This window comes from Aphelocoma coerulescens, chromosome 1 (genome assembly GCF_041296385.1).
Source record: "Aphelocoma coerulescens isolate FSJ_1873_10779 chromosome 1, UR_Acoe_1.0, whole genome shotgun sequence".
NCBI classification, from domain to species: Eukaryota; Metazoa; Chordata; class Aves; order Passeriformes; family Corvidae; genus Aphelocoma; species Aphelocoma coerulescens.
This window is the reverse complement of record NC_091013.1, coordinates 10,679,465-10,704,091: the sequence shown is the minus strand read 5'-3', so window position 1 is coordinate 10,704,091 and position 24,627 is coordinate 10,679,465. Positions and strand designations below refer to the sequence as shown.

The following is a 24,627-nucleotide window of genomic DNA, read 5'->3' as shown; positions in this document are numbered from 1 at the left end:
TTTTGTTTCATTAGGGCAGAGCTTATTTTCTTTTATCTAAAAATCAGTTCCATATGTTCAAACTAATGAAGGTCACTGTTCCTTTGAAAGTGTCAGATCAAACAGACTGAACTGAAAACTGTCAAGTGGTTTCTGCTAAGCACCAAGTGAATAATTCTTCAACACTGTTAAGCATGCTTTATACCTTGCTATAGAGAGTGGGAGTTAGAGACCAGACTAAACTGGTGGCACATCTGAAGAAATGAGTTTCTTACACCAAGCAAAAAGTAAATTCCATGACTGGGCACTGAGAAGGGCATGCAAGAGTTTATTATTTGGAAAACAGGTCCCTCAGAAAGCATTCACCAGTTTATTAACTTTTAATAGAAGTTTTCATGTATTTAACATTTATCACTTCTGAAATAAAGTTTTCATGATAATTTTTTCTCTAAATGAGAAAAGGAACAGATCATGGTATGCACAATGTGGAAGACCATTTGCTTTGCATTTTAAAATGTCATACAATCTGTAAAATTCTGATGTGAGAAATAAATGCTAAAGAGATGTAGGATTCTTTAGGATTTAGTATGAAATAGGTAACAAATCTAAGTGTAGTTTTGCTAGAAACCTACAGAAAGAAACATATGTATCTGCATATACACAAACTATTGACAAGGGGTATGAACAGATTAGATAATAATCTTTTGATACCTCTCTATTGTCAGCAGAACCTTAAGAACAGGACAGTCATGGAGAAATGGATTGACAAAACTAAAATCCCACTACTCTGGCAGAAGCCAGAGTCAGCAATGATTATTCCATGACCCCAGAAGCAGGATGCATATGGACATGCCCTTAGAAGTTAACTAAATGATCTTTTTCTACAGAAATTCTCACATTTGGATGATATAAAAATATAACCTCACTGCAACATTGTACTAACTGAAAAAACCAGAGTGCTTCCTTGCTGGAATGATTTAATCATCTTTCAAAATGTTTGATTTATTCTATTCCCCTTATTGCATGTAGAAAATATGTACTGCATTATTGAATTTAGCTACTTTCTTAAATATTCATAATATAATTATGAAGACTTACATTAGATTTAGAAATTATATTTAGGCTGATGGGAACTACCCAAATTGAAGCCACAGGATTAAGACTAATCTGATTAACTAGATGAGTGCATATGTAGGCAATCCAACTGTTTCTGTTTAAAATTTATAGAAAAGTTTTCAGAGAACTTAATAGGAAAAAGTGCAGTCATTTCTGTATTTTTTTTTAATTGAAAGATTTAATTAGAGGCAACTAGGTATTTTAGTATTTACCTTTGACCAAATGTCTATTTGTTTGGGTTTTTCTCTAGGATTTTGGTTACTCAAGATATTAAAAGGAAAATAATTTATGGTTATATATCTAATTTCTGTTCATGGATGATGGCTTTTTTAATAATCAACCTGCCTATGAAATATTTAAGAAAATCTTTATTTCAGAAGAAATGTCTTGTCTGTGCCTATATTTAAAAATTGGATATTAAAATTGTGATACTGTATTCTACTTTCTCTGAACATAATCAAAAATGCTATTAGCATTATTAAAGTACATCAGCTTTCATATAGTAATGCTCTCAAAGACTTACTGATGCAAAAACATAATGGTAGGTTGGGTAGTTTAAGTCCTGAAATATGTGAAATTCATTACCTACCTAATGAGGCGTATAGGCAGTGAAATTGTGAATTCTTAGTACCACATAACTTTGTGTTGCTATCATACATTCATATTTACACTGCATATTCTTAATGTCATCAGCCTACTACCTCCTACTGAGTTTGGGCTGAGACTAGCTTTCCAAATATATCTGCATTTGTTATTCTGTACACTGATTTGCTTTGGCTTTGATTTAATAGATCCAGCTCTAACTGTAGGAGTAAGACTTTGGGAGATGTTAAGAGAACCAAAATAACTAGAAAATTAAAATTGACTTTGTAATTCAGCTATCAGGCTCCAAGTTACTGAAGCTAAGCTTTGCAGATTGTTTATATTTCTATTTTCTTCCACAAAAAAAAAACCAAAATCCAAACAAGCCCAGACTATTGTGGATCTTTTCCTATGCCTCTTCTGACCCTACCAAATCTGCTCCACCTCCACAGCACACAACTCTCACCGAGGTCAGCTGGGAGACAACTCCAGAGCTTCGCTACTACAAAACAGTGACAGAAAATTGGGTGCTGGTAACAGTGCTGGGCTTAGCTCAGTATCCAAAAAAAGCCATGCATGCATCAGGGGAAAAAAACAGTGGGCCAAATCAAAAATATGCTTTGACTTTTATATTTCCTTTGAAAGCAAAGAAAACTTCCAAATGAGCAAGAACTGATTTCAAAGGAAAGAAGTAATAGTACTTCTTTTAAAAAATTCCTATATTCAACTTTAAGCATAAATTTCAGGTACTTTGTTCTGAGTAAACAGTACATTTGAACTGAATTAGTAATTTTTTTCTTATTTCACAAGAGATATTGAAAACAGTATAAATTTATTTTATTTACAAATTACCAGTTTCTTAATCACAGACTCATAGAATGGTTTGAGTTGGAGGAGACCTTTAAAGATCACCTAGTTCCAACCCCCCTTGCTATGGGCAGGGAACCTTCCAGGTTGCTCAAAGCCCCACCCAGTCTGGCCTTGAACGCTACCAGGAAAGGGGCATCTGTAATTTCTCTGGGCAACCTGTTCCACTGCCTCACTGCCCTCACAGTAAAGAATTTCTTCCTAATATCCAATCTAAACCTGCCCTCTTTCAGTTTAAAGTCATTCTCAGTGTCCTATCACTACTGTCCTTACAAAAAAGTCCATCCCCAGAACTGAAAGGTGACAGTGGGGTGTCCCTGGAGCCTTCTCTTCTCCAGGATGACCAATCCCAGCTCTCAGACTGTTTTCCTAGGGGAGGTGTTCCAGCCCCCATGGCCTCCTCTAACAGGTCTGTGTCTGTCTAGTACTGGGGACCCCACAGCTGGATGCAGCACTTAATAGTGCAGTGAAATACCAGATATGCATCTTCATCCATGATATATTTTCAGGGACAGCTGATTATAAATTCTAGCATGGACAAAAGTTTATAGACTCAAATGAAAGTCAAATTTACACAATAGATTATGAATTGTACTGGTGATTTGGGTAAAATAATTCTCTTAGAATAATCTTCCTGACAGAAGTATCAGATATTAAAAGACTGTAAATTAAAAAATCTTTCTTTTTTTTTGGATTGATAATCACAGTCTTTTAGATAAATTGCACCAATGTTGAACTATTTCCAAAGATGAGTAATTCCCTGGGGGTCCTGCTTCTCCTTCAGACTGACATTTCCACTGTCCTTACATCCCATTCTGTCTTCCCTCTCGCACTTGCACTGATTTTTTAAGTACTCCACAAGATTCTTTCAGTCTGATACTGGTTAATCTATACTTTTCTATGCAGAGAAAGACAATCTTAGCTTCCTAACACTTGAAATTCTTAATTTCAAATTTGTTGAAATATAAAGCAGAGAAGTAGTTAAATTTCACACTTAAAATAGCCTTATACACTTCAAAGTAAATATCCCACAGAGTCAGCTAAGGAAGTAACATGCACAGCAGAAGAAAGAGATATTTCTTCTCAAAATTCCATAACATTCAAACATTTTGAGCATTTTCTGTGCAATTATAATACCCCATTTTTTAAAATTAATTACTGATTAGAAAATGAGGGTCCTATCTTCAAAATGATGATACTTGAACTTAAAAGGAGCACAACTCTGCAAGCACAGAAGCGTGCCAAAAAAACCCAGGTAATGTGTTTTTTTCCTATTCTGAATTTAAAGGACTAGTTCTCAAGGTCACATGAACCTGGCATGACATCACATGTATTTGTTCCTTAGTAACTAAAAAGATACATTATTAATAATAATAATAATACCACCAACCAACAGTGTATTCTATCTGCCATCTTAGTGCAATATTTTAGCTAATAAAGGAAAAAAAAATATAATGTGTCAATTACACCAATCATGAGAAAAGGAAAGACATGATAACTTGCCTTTTACTATTTGGTTTCTTTTGTTTGAGGTGTTGTGTTTGTTCTGGGGTGTTTTGGTTTTCTTTTAATCAGATGTCAGTACTTCTTTGTTCATGTTCTCTATGCTACTCCAACACAGATCAAAACATTGGTGAGACACTCTATGGACTGAACTTAATCTACTTTAGGCAAACACTTCAAAGTCACTATTCTGTTATGGCTTAAACTCAGCAAATTTTGAACCTAACACACTGCACAGGTGTGTACTGGAAATTAGAAAGCATTTCTTTACTAAGAGGGAGGTCAGAAAGTGGGAGAGGCTTCCTGAAGAGGTGGTCAATACCCCATGTCTGTCAGCATTTAAGAGGCATTTGGAAAATACCCTTAAAAAAGTACTTTAACATTTGATCAGCCCTGAAGGGGTCAGGCAGAAGGGCTAGCATGTCCTTTCAAACTGAAATAGCCTATTCTGTTTGATTCTGTATTTTATTATATTTTCAGGAAAACACATAAAATGGATCAAAAAGAAGTATCCAACAAACAGATGAAACCATTACTTTTGCCATCCCCTAATATAATGCTGCAGTGAAGAAAGCCAAGTGTCAAAAGTACAGAAATTCAGAGAGAATGTAATGAATATTCTGCAGAATTATTACATCCCTTCCTCTGAAATATGGTACTCATTTCTAAAGTTAAGACGATGAAGCAGACATAAACACAGTCTGACACTTCCAGCAAAAATTTCCATAGCATAGGCGTCTGCTCGACTGTACACAAGTTCCTGTCCAATTAAAATATAACAAAATAGATCTTTTTCCCAAATATTCTCTTTTAAGCTCTAAGTCTCACCAAGCCCAAATGCCACCAGTTTCTCACCACATATCAGAGTACTCATCACCCACCCTTCTTTGCTGTTACTTGGTGAGGGATTGTCCTCTGACAAGTCATGCTCTCACCTGTCATGCAGTAGACTTGCTGATAAGAAAGATGAAATAGAAGCACCTAGTCTCCAGAACTGTTTTGTTTTTTCTCATTCCCTCCATTTTTGGTATGAAAAAGGCTGAAACACTGTCATCCACCAGAGACTGAAAAGCCTCTGAGTCACCATTGGGTTCTGAAACCAGTAATAAAATTGAATTCTTTGAACTATCTACAGTATTTCATAAGTCACCATAGCGATGATTTTTATACATAACGAAATCAAATCACCAGCTGGTGCAACCATTCACCAAAGTCTTAGGACCTCTCTCACACAGACTAAGCCTGTGTTTACTCAGGTTGGACTTGCAAAGGAGCTTTGGGGCCTGTGTAAAACACTGATTTTGTTATTGTTTTATTCCTGACTCAAGAAAAACTAAAATCATTATAAATTTATATTGAGGACAGCCAAAGTAAAATCCTTAGGCCAAACATACTCCAGGATGCTTAACTAGATTGTCTGAGAACAACTGCATGTTCCAGTATATGTTTTTTGTGTATTGCATCCGTTTTAGGAAAAGAGATGAGACACAATGTACTCCAAAACCTGCATTTTCCTGATATGGCTGATTATGTGACATCTAAATTTAGCTTGTAATCTCTGCTGAGCAGGACCTCTGTTTCCTTTTTGCCCTCTAATTACTACAGAAAATTATGGTCTCATATAAATGAATATGTACCGTTCTGACACAGTTTTTAAAATAACTGTGGAGATTTAATGTTGCCCATTAATCTGTCAGTGGACAAATAATTTGATCACATCCTCAAAACTTTATTTCTGAACAATCCCTTTTTATTTCCATTTATTTTTCATTTTTTCATAATGTGTTGTAACACGAGCATAGCTTGTCTGTTTGTATCATCATGAATAAGATAAAAATAGAATGGATATTTTTACTGTTTACATGTCTGCTTTTAGTTAAATTTAAAATGTTCTGTGCAAGCTACTGTTTCTAACACAGTACTGCCTTCAAACAGGGACCAAAACAGGAAACACTTTGGTTTTGTAGATTCAAACAGAAGAGGTAGAAAAATCTAGTCTTCTGAAGAGATATAGCACAGAAAGGCTGGGATAAGATATATTATCCTACCTTAACCAGATAAAGATCTGAACATATGAAATTAAAAGACTTTTCTGCAATTACAAAGAAAGTCTGTAGCAGAACTGGAAATTAAATTGAGGTCATTCTAACTTCTAGTGATGCAAGAAGTTTGCTCTTACTGTATTTTCATTGCTAACTAAAGGCAAAAACAAACAAAAAAATCCATATCCTATCATACAACTGACCTGAGGCATGGGAGTAAGTCAGTGCTTAGTGTTTGGCAGGGAGCTTTCTCTATGAAGAAAAATTAAGAATGGCATATGTTGCTTGGATGTAATCTTACATTGCAAGAAAAGAATTAACAAGTCCTACTTTCTTTGTTGTGGTAGCCCACCTTAACAACAAGCTCTCTACTTTTCACCATGTGCATGAGGGATTCTCAGTATATCCTGGAATATTTTGTTATTCTTACCTTTCCTGTTTTTTCACTGATTAAAATGACAGACACAACTAAATTATTCCCTAGTCCAAGTGTTTATGTTTGAATTTGGGTGACTGGTCCTGTTCCAGCTACATGAAAGTACGAATACTTGTTCCCTGACTTCGTTTTCGAGGATGAAGCACTTCCATCAATTTCCATCTGTGACTTCACTGATGAAAGTCACCGTGTATGGGGAGCTATCAGAGCACAGCATCTTTACTGCTGATGGCAATTATTTACATTACTCCTTTTAACATTGCAAATTGACTGAGTCTTGCCAGTACCAAAGAGAAAAAACATTCCTTTCTGATCATCTGGCCACTACACAAGTCAATGGAATATTCTTCTGCCTCTTCTGACAAGTCGTAATAAAACCTCTTTACAATTTATTATTTTCATTTTTTAAAGTATTTTATATAAATGTGAATTAACATTTGTAAAAATGAGACTGAATTCAGTTTTGAAATGCAATGTAATTAAAACCAGATTTTTTGCTGTAACACTGTAAATAGGAAGCTTCACATTAGATATTGTTAAATATGTTGAAATCTCTAAAATAACTCAGTGATTGGTTTCCTGAAAAACTACAAATTCTTGGCAGTTTTGGTCAATTAAATGTTTCAAAAAAATATTTTAACTTCTCTACTTAAGACATGAAAGACTTTGTATCCTGAGAAGTAATCTCAATTTACTTCAGAATTTGCATACTATTGAATCCTTCTACATTCTTCAGAAGGATATGGTACTAACAAATTCAGAGACCTACATGATCTGCCATCTCATCCTGTGTGGCAGTTCCTTACCTTCCCTTTACATTTTGCTTACAACACTTTTGCAAGTAAATTTGCTTCTTTCTGAAGCTACTGAGGCAGTGATCTTGTTAAACTGAAAAAATAGAAAGCTCCTTTAAATGGATATTGAATGGAGATTTTTCACAAAGACTCCAGGAAGGCAGGTAGTCATATAAAACCAGTCTATTAAAGTATGACTCCTCTCAAGCATACAAGAAGGAAAAGATGCCCCTGACAACAGTGAACAGTACTTACCATAGTAGGGGAGCAGACTGTAGTACCTGGGGAAAGGAATTGCCTCCTGACAAGACTTTCTGTCATTTCATATCTGCTCATGGTTCTGGGTAAGAGTTTCACCTAATTGGTGACTGGGTAGGTTGAAGGTTGGGGAGCGGAGGGATGAAGATTTACATGTTTTGGCTCTTTAACTAAAATCAATTCTATCACTTCAGTCTCCAAACATTTGAAGAACAGCAGAGTGAATTGCAGAATATTAAATAGGCTTAAATTGTCTTGAAACTACAAATTACAAGAACTCTTCTGTCTGTATTCTGACTAAGCACCTCTACTAACTCCATCCCTAAATGGTGACCAACAAGGTTAAAACAAGATACAAAGCAGGCTCAAACAGCAGCTCCCCCCCCCAATGCTGTACCAAATCATTCCTGAGGCTAAAGAGGAAAGTAGGTTCTTCTGTCAGATGAGGGTATATCCCAAGTCTTTCAACCAGTTAACTTTATGTACCCATGGCTACATCATACAACAAAACGTAACCTGTTAATGTGAAACATCTCCCTACCAAATCATGCTGTCCTTATTCCAGGTGGTTTGTTTGTGGCTTTTGTGTGTTTGTTTTCACTCTTCTGGGCCTAGCTGAAATTATTCAAATGCTTTTAAGGAAATTAATATCACATTTTCTGAAAGGTCTCTTCCTGTAACACAGCCTTACACCCCTCACTGGACTTTACTGTTCACGAGTTCACAGTTAGGTGAGGACTCATTTTGTGGTAATAATTTTCTCAAGAGAAAGTTGATCAACCATTCTGCTTTTGGAGGATACATGACAAAATGTTACTAAGCCATAATTTGGACATAATTTTAAGTGCCTCTATACAACACAGCAACCTGGGGTGCCTGTCTTCCAACACAGACTGATTTCTAGCAACAAAAACCTTATCTATTTTGTCCTTATCTGAGTTCTTACCTGTTTAGAAATATCTGGCCTAGAACTAGCCATTTCCACAGGAATTACCAACAACATGAAGTTTTGTAATTATCTTTCTTTACCTGATTGAGATGGTGAGATCTAAGCAAGCCACTAGCAATGATATCACCCAATACATTTATGACCTCTGAGGCTACCAAAATATCTGTGCCATTCCTGCTGCAGAATATAACCAGAAGTGAAGAATAGTCACCTTGTAGTCTCAAAGCCTTTTAGGGAGGACTACAACACCTGAAGCAGGCAGCTGAGGCAGCTGAGATCTTGCCCTTTGTCCATTGAACCATATGCTTTTAATATATATAGACTGACAAGTTATATATAACTGGAATTCCCCAATCATTCAGACATGAATATACATGGCGCATGTTATTGCCTGTACTTAAAGGGCAAGTCTCCCCAGTATTCCAAAATAACTTCCTACTCCTTCTTAAAATGTCCCATAACTTTCATACAGGTCCTACAGCAGCAAATATGCACAAAGGAAGGGGTTTCAAATTCTATATTCTTCTCATTACCATGCTATCCCTTTCAGAGCTCTAGTTTCATCTTGTTATTGACATTTTGTTAAAAACAACGTTTCTCCCTTGCTTTGTTTCTATGGCTTAAAGTTCTCATAGGAAAAACAGCTGTAAAGTGGTACATCAGGATGATTAATAAACTGCAAGTTTATGACATAGGAAATTCAAATTCTTGAAATGTTCTTTAAATATGTGAAATTCAGAGAATAGACCACTGGGGTTTGTTCAATAATTCAGCTAAAAAATATCAACAAGATAACTGGAAAACTGTATACAAATACACTTTTCTCTAACACTTCTCTTTTTTACTCTTGGCAGCTAGGGGGTTTACTACTGGATGGCAAATCCCAGATTGTATGACTTTATTTTTTCAAGTGGTAAACTCATAATTTGTATTCAATAGTTCTAAGAGAAAATCATGTGGATGCAGTACAGTGGAAATGGCTATTTTATTAAGATGTCGGGAACAACAGTACAGCTGTAATTCACTGTGGAGTTTCCACATATTTTGTTGTGAAAGTGATGACAAGTTGATGATTTTGCCATAAAACTGTCAAATACAGTAAACTATTAAATAAAGGCATTTTTATGTAGTGGCACAGAGACATTCAGACTCTTTTTAGATTAGTTCAAATGCAGCTCTGCTAACAACCAATTAAAGCATATAGGTTTTCTTCAAAAACACAAAAAACGACCAACAACAAAAAAACCAAAAACAAACCAACAAAAAATGAATCACAAAACCAAAATACCTCTTCTGAAAACATAATCTATAAATTATTCATATACTTGTGGACTTGTTTTCTAAAACTGTCAAAGAAAATTTCAAAAGGAATAATTTCATCCCAAAGCATAATTCTTTATCAAAATAGTCTACATTGAAATGCTTGTATTTATTGTTATTATTTATGAATTTAATGTAGTAGGAATTAATTAACCTCTCAAGTGATATATTTGGGAGTACAATAAATTTCAAAAAATTGCCGAAGAAATGTGTGTGTTACTTTGGTTTATAATCTTGAAAGGGAGATTACTTGGTTAGTAAGAGATTATTTCTTCATACAGTTTTATAAATATGAATTTCCATACCTCCTCGATCACTTACACAGCCAGAAATCACATTACAAAATTGGGATGTAAATTGCTTGCCAAGTGAAACCACAGAAAGTTTATGTGCTGTTACCTCTTCCACGTGTATGAACACAGCAGTAGGAAGGCCTGCTATTTAAAGTTTCTTATATTTCCAGGATCTAGCAAGATCTAACATAGTCTTTGATATTGGTTTGGTATTTCTGATTGTAAGACTGTAAATTTGTTTTTATTACCTCTCAGTATATTTCTATATTGACTTCTTAACAGCTTTGTGTATTCATACATAAGGACTGATGGAAAATAAGGAATTTTCAAAGTTTAATTACTTTTTTAAATTAAAAGTTGCTTATAAACTCATTCATTTTAAAGAAGCAACATTTTCAGGAGCAGTAAAGCAATGGGTTTTTGAGCTGTGATGCATTATGGAGAGAAAAATGTTATTGTACAGCATATGGTTCTCTTAGAACAGAATGCTTCTGCATTAAAAGAGCAGAAAGGTATGCTGCTTTTTCCCACAACTCTTCCTCAAGACTAAATGTAATTATTATTCTTACATATTCTCGTGTGTAAGGGGTAAACAGAATATGATTTACATAGCACACAGAGATTTAAACATAACATTATGTAAACATAACGCAAGGTTTACTTTATAGAGCCAAAGTCTTTTCATGCAATATAGCTCCAGCAGTTTCATGCAGATAATGAAGTAAGGGTGGATAAAAAAGTTCATAGGAAATAATTCAATTATATGAGCTCATCTTTAACTACTGTAAGAAAGACTGAATCTATGCAATACTATGACAACTCTGTTGAAAATAATCTCATGATTATAGATTTCTTTTGCAATTTATCATAGAAATTTTCTCACAAATGTTTTTTTTTATTTTGTATAAAATGTTTACCTTGTTTTTTTTTTTTTTTATAAAAACTTCAAAGTTAGACTTTAACAAACATAACATACATATTTTGGCAAGCAGAGTGACTTAAGAGTTAGCAAGGTTAGCACAGAAGCCAGAACCTTCAGGGTTTAAATCCAGTTGATGATACGCCAACCCATCCTGTGATGAAGAATGCAGCTAACTCTACTCTTGTAGAGTACCTGTGTCTCATTTAGTATTTACAACATGTCTCTTCAGTGATACTGGCCAGATGATTGCATTGCAGGTTTTTACTAGCACTTTAATAGCAAAAGGCAATGAACAACCTATTCATACAAATTAGCTAATCTTCTCATCTTTTCATTTCCCAAAGTGTGAGATGCTGTGCTTCAGCCTGGGGAGTGCACTAGATAAAGTCAAGTCTATCATCCCCTACATGAAGACCAAGGCATTTCAGCCCACCACTCCCTTTCCTTCATGATGGGATCTGATGCATTTGGCCCCTGGCAGTGTGACTTTACAGAAGGCTGCTTGTGAGTCTGGTACACAGCTGCTGCAGAGGAACGCCAATGTGCCAGTGCTCAGGTCGTGAAACAGAATAGACTAAATGTGTACTCATAACTGCTAAAACATAACCATGGTAACCTATTTGTACTCATGAGGAGGGAGGAAAAACTCAGTAAATGGGAAACAGTCTATGGATGAGGTAGTCAGGGAGGACTTGCATCAGGACCCTGGTGTGGACACCAAGGGAGTGGACACTTCCTAAGGCTTTGAGGAATGCTTGAACCTTAGCAATGGGAGTAGGTTCTCCAATACAGGGATCAGCTCTGGCTGTGAACAAGATTCCTTGGAATGGACTTGGGGACAACACACTGGGTGCAGTAAGCTGAACTCAGTATGTGCTAGAGGACAAGGCAAAACACCTGCAGTAGGTGAGAGCACTGTACAGGACAGGAGTACAGTAGGTGAGGGCACACAGCTAGAGACACCCAGCTGGGCTGGGAATAAGGAGGTTCCCTGTTTCAGGACAGGACAGCACTGTGAATAGAGTTGAACTACAGAGGTAGCTGCAGCCAGAACAAGTAGATCCTGTCTATAAAGATATTTAGCAGGCCTAATTCAAACCAAACAGAGCAATCTCCGTCTTCTTCATATGGCACACAAGGAGAAAAAAAATCCAGCAATTAAAAATATAAAAATTACTGTTCTTTAAAAGAAATACTTTAGATGAGAGTATGTCATATGCAGCAAATATTCAGAAAATACCTCATGTGTCACATTGCAAAGTCCTAGCATCTTTGTGTCCCTCCATACTATAACCATCTCCTTAAAATCCAAAAGCAATAAATACCTCCTGAGTAGTGTTTATTATCACCTAGAATTGCCCAGATATAAACTGAATAAACATGAAAAACCTTCATGGATCTAGTCTGCTGCCTCAGAAAACTGGACCAAAAATGGCCCTGATCACAATCCAACGTGTACTTTAAAGTATATAAAGGGACATGACCTGTATCTACTGCATCATAAGTTGCACTTTTGTAGACAAGGCTATTGACAGTTTCAGCACAGAAAATTAATTGTTAAATCACAGAAAACTGACTTTTGTACTTTAAGTTCAAAACTAACTGATAATTTTGAGAATTCTTATAGATAAAAACCAAGAAGTCATCATGTAAAATGTATATACCACACTACTAGTGTGGTACATACATTTAGTAGCCACAGACACAAGCTATAATATTGTTGAGCTACTATATACTCATTCATGATTTACAGTCTGATAGCTGTTCTCCTTTGCTGTATGAGAAAGAAGCATTTAATCTATCTTAGAAGGCAAATTCACTTAAAGTGAAGTGCAGTTTTCCAACAGAATAAAATTCAGTCATGCATACAATTCTTACCAGGGCATGTAGGAATTATGCTTGCATTTTTTGTAAGTCTACAATTCTTAACTTCAGAAGACTTTAAAAATTAAAACATACTACAAAATACTGATGGGAGTACTACATGTGTTGGTTTTGAATAAGCACTGTAAAGTTAATGTACACAATTCATGCGACTTCAAACAAGTAGGTGATTCTAAAATTAATTTGCATGTCCAACAGGAACAGGTTCTTATATAATATATAAGCGCTATCCTTTCCTTCTCAAACTTTAATTAAAACATAAAGCTTCTCCTTCTCTAAGTAACATGCTTCAATAGCAGTTTAACAATGTTATTGCACATAGGATATACTCTAAATAGCATTTATATGTGGGACTACCAAAAATGTGGTCCAAACATGCATAGTGATTTGGGCATAGATGGAATGTACTTACCTGATGGAATAAAAAGAAAGAGGTAATGTGTGTATAGATATATTAAGTTTGTAATTATGGGGATACAAAAGTTTAGCCTACATTGACACCTTCACAGTCATCAGTTTCAGGAAGCAAGCCCTGGTCTCCACACCAAGATGTACAGAACAGTTTGCATCCACCTAAAGGGAACTGTCTCTGTCCACATGCAAAACACTTGGCCTGGGTCTTCTCTAAGCTAAAGCAGACCTTGAGGACCATAAAAAATTCATTTTTCTAGTTCCTGGTCCTGAAAACGTGAGATAATAACTGAAGATATATAGCAGTCTGTCTCAAGGGCCGCTTCCATAGCATGACCTTGAGCGTGTGTTTCATCCTATAGTGAGTGGTATAAGGACATGCAAGCTCCCAAGGGTGACAACGCTATGTCTTCTAAAGACTTCTTCTAAAACTTATTCTACTATTTTTTCCACCTTAGGCACAGCTAAGTTAAATCTGGAAAGGGAAAACAGAACTGAAGATATAATACAGAGTAAAGCAGAGCATCATCAGACTTGTGCGTCAACTGAGGGGAGATGAAAGAAGAGCCTGCAGCTGTACTACGGGGGATGGAATTGAAAGCCTCTTACAAGCCTGTGGCTATACTCTGTGAATTCTTTCTTTTTTCTCCTTGTGTAAGAATAAATGTATTTCTTTATCTTCAGTGCTCACATTCTATATTATGTACAACATCCTTCCACTATGAAGACAAGCAACATAAAGTTAAGGTGAAAAACCTGAAATGTGGGATCACTGACTTTCACTGAAATTTCTTCTACGGGCAGTTTGGAAAATCTGTGTGAGGATTGTCACCTGATGGAACTCTCCTTCTCATGGCAAAGGCATAAAGTATCTGCAGAATGCTATGCTTATTAGATACGACAACATTTTCCATGTTTGCTGAAATGCTGTATGACAGCAGAATCGCCACTTACTGCGGTCAGTAATTATTGTCCGGGCCTCTTGATTGCTTGTCTTGTTTTTTAGATTTTGTGCTGCAGTTATTAGTTCATCCAGTTGGGGACGTCTTTGCTCCAGATCCTGTAGTATTGCCTAGTTGAACACAAATACAAAAATAAAATAAAGAAAAAAGCATAAAGAGCTCTTGGGAAGACCACATATAGGGACTTCTTTTGTGTGAACTTGATTTAAAGAAAAAAGATTGTTTGCTGTTTCAAATAATACAAAGAATTTGGTCTAGACCTTCTAAATATTGTTCTTATTAATTTAAAAATACCAGATATAACTTGCACTAATAATTTTAAAATAACCTGTAAAACTAAATACAAAATAGCAATTATTCTACATTTTTAACACATCAAATTATGCAGGATATGCTATTCTCCTCTATAAAGCTATATAGAAGGACACTATTTTTCTGTATCTGATATTTTACTGTGTATTTTAAAAAGAAGATATAAGGGTTTACATTCTTGCCAGATTAGGCAGACTTTTCCTATTAGCTCATGAAGTCTGATAAATTATGTTTATTTTTTAATATTTCAAGACTGTTTAATTATTATCTATTGGCTAAAAGCCATTGTAAGACTGCTAGTGTCACTTTTCTCTGTCCTCACTTCTTACCTAGCAGAAAAATAATTAACACTCACAATAATTTATATGTTACTCAAATCAATATATAAAGCCAAGACAATCTGACTAGAAAGTAAGAAGTGGATTTAGAGTTTCTCACGGGGAAAAAGATGAGCTTCATGGTATTTAGAAGGCAATAAAAACTAAAATACAATAGCTTTAGATGAAATGAAAATGAAAACTCAAGGAAAGTAAGGCATATAAAATTTATGCATATATTTAACTTCTTTTGAAGGATTAGGGAAGAGCAAACAAGGAATCAGCACAATCATTTCTCTCATGAGAAGCATCCAAGTATGTATTTAAAAGACATTGACCAAATTCAGACACTTCAGCTCCCTATTGTGTAGTTTCTAGAAAAGATGCTCATTAAATTTCCCAGTCGTAGGAGTTGAAAGTAGCAGTATTTATTACAAAACTATGAAAAAATTACTTTTTTTCTGCCTACAACTTTTAGTCATCAGAACAGAACAGTGTGCTGTCAGATAGTTAATAGGTACACTTTAACAAATATCAAGCTGGCAAAAAAGGCCAGAGAAGGATTTCTACTTTTCAGGCTGGCTACATAGACACTGGTTAGATAACCTGCTGGCATTCTCACCGGGCTGTTGATAAAGCACCTGGGGTATTTTATTGTCTTAAGAGTCATCTGTCCTTAAAATGCTTTTGTTCTAAAGAATCATACTTGATTTTGAAAAGCTGTTATTCACTGACTGTTCTGGATAGAAAAGACCTGTGAGTCTGATCTTAAATTTGACCCTCCAACTTCAGACTACAGTTGCATAATTTTCACCAAGTTGAAGGTTCCAAATAAAGACCTAATACTGTTTTCTGTTCAATAAGATTAACAAAAGAGCATAAGAATATAGCTTCCAGTAACTACAGCATGTTCTATCAAAAGCAAACTAAAAGCTCCACAGAGTTTCACTTTGTTCAGTTAAAAACTCTTCAGGAAAAAAGGTAATTTTTAAGATATACCTCTAGCAAAACCCTGTGAAACTCCTGCCTTTACCTTCTGTAACAGTTCTTTGAAAATCTATTCTAACTGGCTTTCTAAAGTCATACCCAAAAGTTTGGATGGTATTTTTTCACTTGTATACTGATTGAATTGCATACAGAGACATGCAGCTAAAACAGCAGCTTGCATAATTAAGCAAAAAAGAAATTTCTCATTAGAAGTCTCTCCTTAGAAAGAGAAATAAAATCTACTGATGCAGTTACTATCTCTAGATATCTATGTGCCTTCTAAACTCCATTTTCTAAGAAGACAAGTTAATGAGTGACATGAATTTTACAATAGGAAAAGCAGTCGCGGTGCAGCCAAACGACATCTGTATTACACGTATTGCCAAAATGGACGGTGCAGAAGGAACACTAAAACACACACAACAGGCTCAGATAATTCTGTGCCTTCCAAACTAATATTTCCCTTTCTCCTTCCCTACCTAGAAAATCTTCAGAAGAGAAAAAGAAAATTAAGTCATTCTAAGGTCTTTTGCTGACAGTGACTCTCTTCCCAAAAGTTTCCTAAATATAATTTTATACTGGAATATTCAAATAGAATGATTTATCTGATCAAGCCTGAGTCTCCAACTAGACATTAAATGCTGTGTTTGTACCACAAAGGAAAGCTGCTGTTATATGAAATCCAGTAAGAAAGGAAGCACTAGGTAAGGACAGCTCAGAAAGGATTTGCCTAGTACCAAAATGAGGGAATAGAGCTGATCTGTGCCCAAGGGCTCACAGAAGGATTTACCTCCAAGACCCATCTGAAATTCCTGAACTGGACATTCAGGAAAACTAGAAATGCCTCTTAAAACTGAATCTTGCTAGTTCTGCAGTTCCCTTGGGGACAAAACAAAACCTTGTATGGATTGTGTGGACAGCCTTCCCTCTGCCATTTAATGTGAATAAAATTATTTTCTGCTGGATGCACAAGAGCGTTTTTTTGAAAGGTCCAGAAGGACACTCTTAAACTCTTAACACTATAAACAGGTCTGAAGATTCTTAGACCTTTCATAAGATGATAATACATAATTATAGAACAGATTTCTTTTCTTACCCTTAGAAAAAGTGGCATTTCTCAAATAAACATATTTTTTCCTTGATTTAATACAAAGTGTCTGGGAAATTTACCCAAGCAATTTCCTATTTTATTCAGTAGAATTTTATCAATTAGAATTACAAAATTTTTACAATGTTTATTGGTCTAGTTTTACCAACTTGTACGATCTTAAAGAATTAGCAAATACATGTTCCACATGGTACCTACAGTGTATGTACCAAACCCCAATGGAAACTTGGATAAAAGTAGCTACTAAAACACATAATTCCTAAGTCTTCCTGTGATCCTGTAGCATGAAAATAAACAATAACACTTGAGCTCCACTTAAGGTGTTATCATATTCAGAAAAATATTCTGTGACTGGCTAAACTGATCATACAAGTTGATTTTGTGGGTTAATAAATACACAATTAATATGGTAGGAAGAGCAGTGCTTTGAAGAATAGAAACTAAAAGACCACTAAATATGATTTTTGGGAAAAATAAAAACTGAATAGCTTTAAAGTACTAGCTGAGTGATCAAAAAGAAATGAACAAAAACCCCAAAAACCAAAATCAGAAGTAATTAATATCTGGAGATAGTTTAAAAAAAAACTTTTATGAATTCAGCCAAGTATTTAAGGTTGTAAAACTGGATCCTCAACAGAAAACTAAGTGGAAACTATTAGAAGCTACTGTTACAACAACCACAGGAATAAAAACTCATTAATAGTGGCACCCTGGTGGAGGCACAGCAGATGCAACAGACCAGATGTCTCTGATTTGGAATGTCAGCACACGGAAACAAATGTGCTATATAAAAATAGGTAGCACAGAAATGAAAGTTATAATTAAACTACTTTCAAAATAAATGAAACAGAAATCTATCCAATCCCCATTAGGTCGCCAAAAGTACAAGCACAAAGACTTAGGGAGTCAGTTAAACTAAAAGTTGTGAGGTTTTTAATAAACAAATTCTTTTGCATACAATTTGTCTCTACCAACACTTTTCTAGTGCTCTGTAAAGGTACAGTAATATATTCTCCAGAGCATTAGAGAACACATTTCAATCAAGAAATTTTGTTTAATTATAAATGTAGCTCCATACAAGTAGGTCAACAGTGAAGGACCATTGACATGCATGTTTGTATAAACACATCTTTAAACCCCAAAAGAGCGTTTCTTTTTCTTCCATATATCTATGAATGCCAACATAATGATGCTTGGTGATAGCACAGTAATGCATGATAATGAGCAATGAGATACAGTCATCCAACCTACCTAGAGTTTGTTAGAAAATGATGCTATTCACTTTTAACAATTTTTCCACATTTGCAGACAGCAGCTGCTCAAAAGAAAAATCCAATTTTCAGGTTCCTAACTTTTATGATTTTCTTATACAAAATGGGTGTTGAGGTATGGAACAAATTGTTCAAGTCAGCAACTGAAATAACTTGCATAAAAATTGCTAAAAAAAAATTTTTAAAATTGCTAAAAAAATAAACTGAAAAACTGAAACAGGTGAAGTGTGACAAATTCTTGGTGGGACTGCAAGGTTTGAGACTGACAATTAAAATATGTTCTAGCTTTATAAGGTACAGCATGCTACAGCCTGCGTATTTGTGATTCTGGCCATACTAGTTTTTATTAAAGGATCTTTAAATCTATCCAGTCTTTAATTTTTTTTTTCTTGACTTTACGGCAAGTTTTATCAAAATGGAACAGCTGAATCCCAGGATGGTACCAAGATTTACACATTTGACTAATCATTTACTAGTGCTGATTATGGGCATTCACTCTTTAATATCTGAAGAAACTTTTCTCACACCAAAGCCAGGACTTTTCATCTGTCTTTGCTGAATTCAAACATATCAACAAGAGTTAAGGTTGCTGCTTACATGCTCCCAGTCAAATATAGTTTGTTATCTATTTTATACGAAGTATAAAAATGCTAATAGTGAGTGACCCAAAAAAATTATGTTTGGGCAAAATGACAATTTAGAAAAGATTTTCCATGTTAAGAACAAACTGGAAGCACTTTTTGTCATTAACAACCCATGGCTGAAGACCACAACTGTTTGGGATGATTTGTTTTGGTCCACTCCCAACCTTGTCTAATGAAACGAAACAGTGAACCACAGGAGCACAAGTGGATGATTAATATGACAAGGTAAGGGAGAAGGAAGATATATTTCTTATCCTATGAAGCTATTTGCTCTTCTGAGCTAACTCACCATGATATCCTCAGGAAAAGCATAATTCCATTAAATAGTTGTTGAGGAAATTATTTGCTTTTCTTTTGGAAAACTTTAGACTCTAAGCCTTAAATTTAAACAAAAAATGAACGATAACTTCCAAAGTGTATAGTCAAGACAACTTTTACTTAAAACAACTAAGTTTCTTGTGGCTGATTTGCTCTCTAAATATAATGTGTTATATACACACACCTAGAAAGAGAGAAAGCTTTGGAAAAAACTTGCTAACAATTTCAGAAAATGCAGATATGCAACACCTACAATTCATTTGCATAATAAAATTGGCTTTGTTAAGATATTCCTCCCAAACACAATTTGAATTTGTTTTCTTGTCACTAAGCAGGAAGAGAGTATGAGAGAAAATGGTCATTTACATACCCTCTATATTTAAACATAAAATTATGAAACAATGAAAGCAATATAATGCAGTGGAGTTTTCTCTTTTGAAACAACTTTTCTTTTGACTATTAACTATTTTGTGTTTTCCCCCCAAAGCATGGAAAATTTTAGGAAATACAAAGATCAAGTGTAACTATTTAGTAATGTTTATAGCTGATTGGTGCCTGTCAGTGAAATCAGAACTTTAACAGACCAGACACTATGAATTTGTTTTTTCCTGAGTGCTTTATGCAGTGCAAGTTTTCCTAAGCATGTACTTTTATGTCCACTTAGGGCAACCTCAAGAACTGCCTCAGCAGCTCTCATTGCTGTCTAAGTGAATATATCAGCTCCATCAGTGATGCTGTGGGAAAGCCACCAGTGACAGCTTACCAGCTGTTGCATGAGATGCATGAAAAAGCATCATAGACGTTTTGTGTGCTTTTTTTGTGACAATCACTCATTCAGTTATGTTGGTGCCACTGTAAATGTTCCTTTATGACTTACGAAGTCCAGTTCATGCTGGGAAGTTATGACAGCAAAGCATGCAACACTCTCTTGATGCACACTAGTCAAACCAAACAGAATGGGGAGTACTTAATTTGAGTCTCCATGTGTTGACCAAAAAGGATGGTGATGGTAAGGTGATGGTGAAGAGTAAGGTGATGGTGATGGTGGGGAGCTGGGATAACTCTCATCCTCCCTCTCACCCTGCTCCCCATTTGTCTGTAGGAGAGGACTTTGGAAGCGGATCAAGAGGATCGAACCATCAGCAGCTTGCTCATTATAACTGAGATGCCTTGATGGACTGCACTGGAGTCCATCCAGCAGACAGGATGGAGAAGATGCAGAGGAGATTAGAAAAAGATTGAAAAAGATTACAGTTTAACATGGCTTGTGAATGAATCATTCTGCAATAAAAAGAATTTGCTCTATTATAGCCATTGCCAGGAAAAAAAAGGAATAAAGCTAAAGATGTATCTGTAACAAGTAGAAAAACATTTAAAGATTTGGGTGTTTGGCTATAATGAGATCCCTTCAACTAGAACACAGTGATAAATCACATATAAGAACCCAAGACTGGAACAGGATTAAAGCTCTAACAGTAAATCTGAGTAAACGTGAACTGTGTATGGAATTACAGCCTCTTGACCCCAAACAATGTGGCTGTCCAATACTACTTTTTCTTGCAGTAAAGTATGAGCATTTAAACTATCAGGCAAAACTATTCCAGGGTATCTGATGTCCTTCCATCCCACTAAATAACTTAATGGATGGGAATCGGTGTTAGGAGCTACAGAACTTCCCCCGTTTCTGTATCAGTCAGCAGAACTGAAATCTCTCAGTGTTATAGCTGCTATTTGTAGAATGTAGATTTGCAAAATTTACTACTTACTTCTTTTTTATAACAAATGGTTTTTCAAATTAAGGGTTTCTCCTATGCACTTAACAAATGTGTATTACCAATAACACTGAGGGCAGATGTTCTGTTTTTCAAGGGTTCATCTTTAGTCTTTTCTTTACTGTTTTTTTCAGATGATATACTTTTCAATGAACTTCAAAAGCAATGTTATCCGTTCTTTGTAACATTTTTGACAAAAGGAAAATAGTATTGAAAAAACATAATTTTTTATTATGAATATAAGCAAAATAAACAGATATTTTTTGATTTTTTTTTAAATTTAAGAAAATAACCAACACTTGTGGAGAAGGAAAGCTAATAGCTTGACTAAAGATGCTCCACAAATTATCCAATTTCATAGAGAAATGATTAGATTGAATCAATTTTAACTTTGTAAAAAAACCCCACAGAATGACTTCCTCAGTTTCTACTAGATCCCCTGGAAATCTGTGATTACTTTTATTGGAAGGTTTCTCCAGTAATAGCAAGTGAATAACAATTAAGGAGAATAAAATGGATTGTCACAACATAAGTTTCCAGGTAAGTTTTTCTTTAGTACCTTAGGAAACTAGATATTTTTCTCAAGAAAAATGTAAAGTGAAGAAAAAAGGATTTAATTTGGTTTGTTTGGCTTTGCTTTTGTAAAAAAGAACAAATACTGTTGCACAATTTTTTCTTACAGTGAACTTAATATTATTTAGTTCTGTGTGTGGAGGTAGGTGGCAGGGGAAAGGGAAGGAGTTTCTTATTTACCCTATCTGATAAGAAATGTTGGAAAAAACTTTAACCTACATCTAGTAACTTGGATCTTTATTCATATTTTGTCATGCCAAAAGATGAGAACCATATGAAGTTACAAGCCTAGCTTTTTTCCTTAAACCTTTCTGGTATATTTAGAAAGGTTTTACTCTCAGAATTACACTTCTGCCTTCATTTTTGTTTTCATTTTTATTGGGGTTTTTTTGGTTGTGCTTCTTTGTTTGATTTACTTCAAGTTTTTGTTCCTCCACATTTTTGTTACTATGTACTTAATTACAGACAACAATAACACAGAAGACAAAGGTAGAAACCTGAAAAATTCTGATGTTCATATATCATTACCAGAAAAGGAAGGAAGGAAATGTATATATAGCTCCCTCAGCCTTTTCTCATCAGAGGGATGCTCCAGTCCCTTAATCATCTTTCTTGCCTCCCACTTTACCCACTCCAGGAGCCCCATATCTCTCTTGTACTGAGGAGTCCAGAACTGGACTCAGCACTCCAGATACACCTGACAAGGGCTGAGTGGAGGGGCAGGATCATCCCCCTTGACCTGCTGGCAAAGCTGTTCCTAAGGCAGCCCAGGATACCCTTGCCTTCTTGGCCACAAGGGCACACACCGAAAGCAGGTGTGTCACTGACTGGATGGATGCCTTCTCCTTTGGAAAATATATATAAGGGAACAGGAATAGGCAGCACCTCTCTGTCCTGTTCCAGTGAACAGCTTTTGAAACGCTGGTGGAGAACACCCATCAGATTAAAGGACATATTCACAAGAGGCAGGTGAAGGAGGGCTTACTGTGAAGATGAGTACTGGATTTTAAATTTCTACAGAATAGGTAGGAAGGGCTTTTACTCACAGGCAGAAGCCAAACAAAAGGGGCACAGCAAATAGCACTATTGTAGAGCTGCACAGCTGGGCAGGAGTGTCAAGGCTGCACTGCATTTATGTTATGTAATTATGCCTCATTTTAGACTTCTCTGGTGCTGCCCCTTCACTAATTTATCTTGCTGCAAAGGGTAGATTTGCTCCTGCTAAAAGCTACTGAGATTGTTTTCTGATTAGTACAATAATTATTAACTATGGAAACAATAGCATTGAAAAGGTATATTGGCTGGAATTGAAGACAGTAAAGTTTAAACAGAAAAGATGCAAATTCTTAGGAGTCAGTACACTGAAATACAGAGCAAATGACTAAGGAATATAAGAGACTATTAACAGAACTGTTCAATTCAAAAAAGAATTTTTTTTTTAATGTACACAATTTGGAAGAGTAGGAAAAGGAATCTCTATGTAAAATCCTATGGAGTGGTTTCATATAAGTATATGAGCATACTTGTCTTTCTGACCTTGAAATCTATAATTTTGTGAGAAATTAAAAAAAAACAGTTGAACTCCCCTATAATGCCAGTTTCTCTGAGATGAATTTTCAACACCTGTTTCCTCAAATCAGTATCAGTCTTGGTACCCCTCCCTCACACAGATATAATTTAAATATATTTAATCAATTTAGGACTGACAGCAGTGTTTAAGCATAAAGTTAAGCAAAAAACTGGAGATATTTCTTGTTCAGACAAGAAGAACTCTTACTATGAACAGTTAATGTATTTCATCTGTAAACATTCCTTGGGGCAGAAAGTACAGACGTTGATTAGTAGCTTGCAGAGTAGCCACAAAATGCTATGCCAGTGGAAGAAAAATTAGCATTTTTCTGTTTCAGAAAATACAGTTTATTATCTGAATGACAATTTCAGAAATGTATCTGATAGAAATAGAAAAGAAAGAATCACCGATAAAGTAGACACTACAATAATAAAAGCAGGGAAAACCAATTTGCTTTGCATGTTCATTCATGTATACACACATGGTGATACATGAGTAGGTATAGATATGGATTTTACAGTGGGCCTTTGCAGTAAGAGAGATGGTGCCAAATGAATAAAATTCCAAAACTAATGACCTTCCTCTGATTTCTATGCTGTAACTGAGGAGTAACTGAGGCCAGAGGGGCAATGAGCTTGAGTACCACAATCTGCTCAAAACAGAGGAAGAAGGTTCCTTGAGATAATATTACAACACAGTTATAGTAAATGTTCCTGACAATATTGAAAGTCAAAATGAAAATATTCTTCTCTGTTATCTTTGTTAGGAAACGCTGACTTTTTTCCACAAACAAGATTTTCTGTGCATTGGAAACTATTGTTTTGTGGCTGCAATTCCCTTGCTTTGGAGGAACAGAACTTGTTTTTCAGCCACTCAACTTTTTCCTGGGACACTGGAATCAAAGTAGGTATGAAACTGTACCTTGCAATGTATTTTTATTTACACTTAGTTCCTGTTATGTTTGTAAAATATAAACATTTTATAGGCAAAGTATTTCCACAGTTCCAGAAAGAAATAAACTTGTCACCAGGTTTTTGCTCGACTGTTCTCACGTGCTTGCTCTCCCATGTACTACAGAGATGAACCTCAGCTTAACAACAAACTATACTGCACACTGCCTTGTGTAAAAAATCCTGACCACATTCATAAATTCACTGTATGCAGTTCCATAATAGTGTCAGTCAGGCTGGAAAATAACTGAAGACGGAAAGACTGTACATCATCCCTTTTTCTAGTGCTGCTTTTCAACAGGACAGGCTTTTGGTTTTTTTTAATTCACAGACTGCAATTCCTAAACCAAGGCTTATGGCACTGGCTGCTAACAACTCACTAGTAAAAAGTGGTCATCTTTATCAGTTAATCCAACTTGATTTTCAGGTTTTCACTCAATAGTAACTTTTCCAATGCCAGTAAGGTGTTTTTCACATTAGTAGCATT

At 35.4% G+C, this 24,627-nt stretch overlaps 1 protein-coding gene across 11 annotated transcripts in view; it reads right to left on the bottom strand.

Moving 5' to 3' along the window:
* Positions 1-24,627, bottom strand: part of DMD (dystrophin) — a 1,181,986-nt gene that overhangs the window by 278,893 nt on the left and 878,466 nt on the right. For all 11 annotated transcript variants that reach the window (XM_069032076.1, XM_069032238.1, XM_069031841.1 and 8 more), the window contains one exon: positions 14,311-14,428. In XM_069032076.1, the coding sequence (XP_068888177.1) occupies positions 14,311-14,428 (118 nt within the window). The remainder of the gene's footprint in view (positions 1-14,310; positions 14,429-24,627) is intronic.